This window comes from Mesitornis unicolor, unplaced genomic scaffold (assembly GCF_000695765.1).
Source record: "Mesitornis unicolor isolate BGI_N332 unplaced genomic scaffold, ASM69576v1 scaffold34902, whole genome shotgun sequence".
Taxonomy (NCBI): Eukaryota; Metazoa; Chordata; class Aves; order Mesitornithiformes; family Mesitornithidae; genus Mesitornis; species Mesitornis unicolor.
In genome coordinates this window covers 1-1261 of record NW_010169100.1, presented here as the reverse complement: position 1 = coordinate 1261, position 1261 = coordinate 1, and the positions used below count along the sequence as shown (strand labels likewise).

General features: G+C 50.7%; 1 protein-coding gene across 1 annotated transcript in view; it reads left to right on the top strand.

The window, feature by feature from the left end:
• Positions 1–1257, top strand: part of AXIN2 (axin 2) — a gene marked incomplete at its 3' end in the record, with an annotated part of 14449 nt that extends 13192 nt beyond the window's left edge. The window contains exons 4-5 of the mRNA XM_010179259.1: positions 830–970; positions 1168–1257. Of these exons, the coding sequence (XP_010177561.1) occupies positions 830–970; positions 1168–1257 (231 nt within the window). The remainder of the gene's footprint in view (positions 1–829; positions 971–1167) is intronic.
• Positions 1258–1261: the final 4 nt, after the last annotated feature.

Genomic DNA, 1261 nt, shown 5'->3' with positions numbered 1-1261 from the left:
GGGTGGTTTCTTTTCCCTCTTTTTTTTTTTTAATTCCTTCCCTTTTCCTGCCATGTTTGCTGCTTTTGGCAGAAATTCGCGTTTTGCCTTTTTATATTCTGCACTTGATTTGGAGATGTTCCCTTTTTCCCTTGATAGATCTGCTTGAGGCAGCCAAGCTCAGCAGTGTAGCACCGCTAGCCTGCAGCAGCTTTCTTCATTTTCTGTACAAAGAGATGGAGGGGGGGGAAGAGATCTAGGACACTGTTGAGACAACACTACCTCAAAGGTGCCCAGTGTGTAGCCAGGAAATAAATTACCAGCACTTCTCTGATCTGCAACCGTTTGACTTCTTTTTTTTTTTTTCTTTCTTTCTTTTTTTTTTCTCCTTTCCCTTTTTCTCCCCCATCTTATTTTTTTTAATTTCCAACTCCTTTCTGTTTATACTCACTTTATTCCTTGAGTTAAAGCCTCTCCCTCCCACCTCAGAGGGTTTTTTTTTTTTTGGAGGGTTTTTTGTTTTGTTTTTTTTTTTGATGTTTGACAACAGTCTTTGAAGATTTTCTACTTCAGAGTAGCTACTGATGGGCTGGTTGTACTACAGAGAGAACAAGCGGGGTTCCTCAGAGTGCGACCAACTGCTCCTGCCGAAGGCAAACGCTGGTGGGGAGGATGTCACTCCATGAGGCCGCAGCAAAAGCTCATAAAAATCCAGAGCAGACCATGCCTGGTTGCGGTCGTCTTTTCATCCAAACATGGAGACACAACAAGCGTAGCGGCGATGCCGCTCCGGCTAAGCGCCCGCGCCCCGCTAAACATACCTTGTGCCTTCTGTCCCCGCTCCTTCTAGAGGACCCACCGGCTGCCCAAGGAGATGACCCCGGTGGAGCCAGCTGCCTTTGCTGCGGAGCTCATTTCCCGGCTGGAGAAGCTGAAGCAGGAGCAGGAAACCATGGACAGTCTGGAGGAGAGACTACAGCAAATCAAGGAGGTAGGGGGATTAACCCTCCCGCAGACAGGCAGCCCAGTTTGGGGGTGTGGGAGGGGGCTGCATCCTGCCCACGGGAGGAACGCGTTTCGATTGTGCTGCATTTCATGAGTCTGTGGGGGGGAGGTGGGACATCCTGGCGCATGCCTTGCTGGTCCCCATCCCCTTGCATTTATTTCTCACCATCATTTGCCCGGCAGGACGAGGAGAAGGAGGGCTCGGAGCTCCCTGCCAGTCTGCAGAGCAGTCGGGAGATGGTGAACCCGCAGCATCCCCAGCACCCGCTCTCGCTCC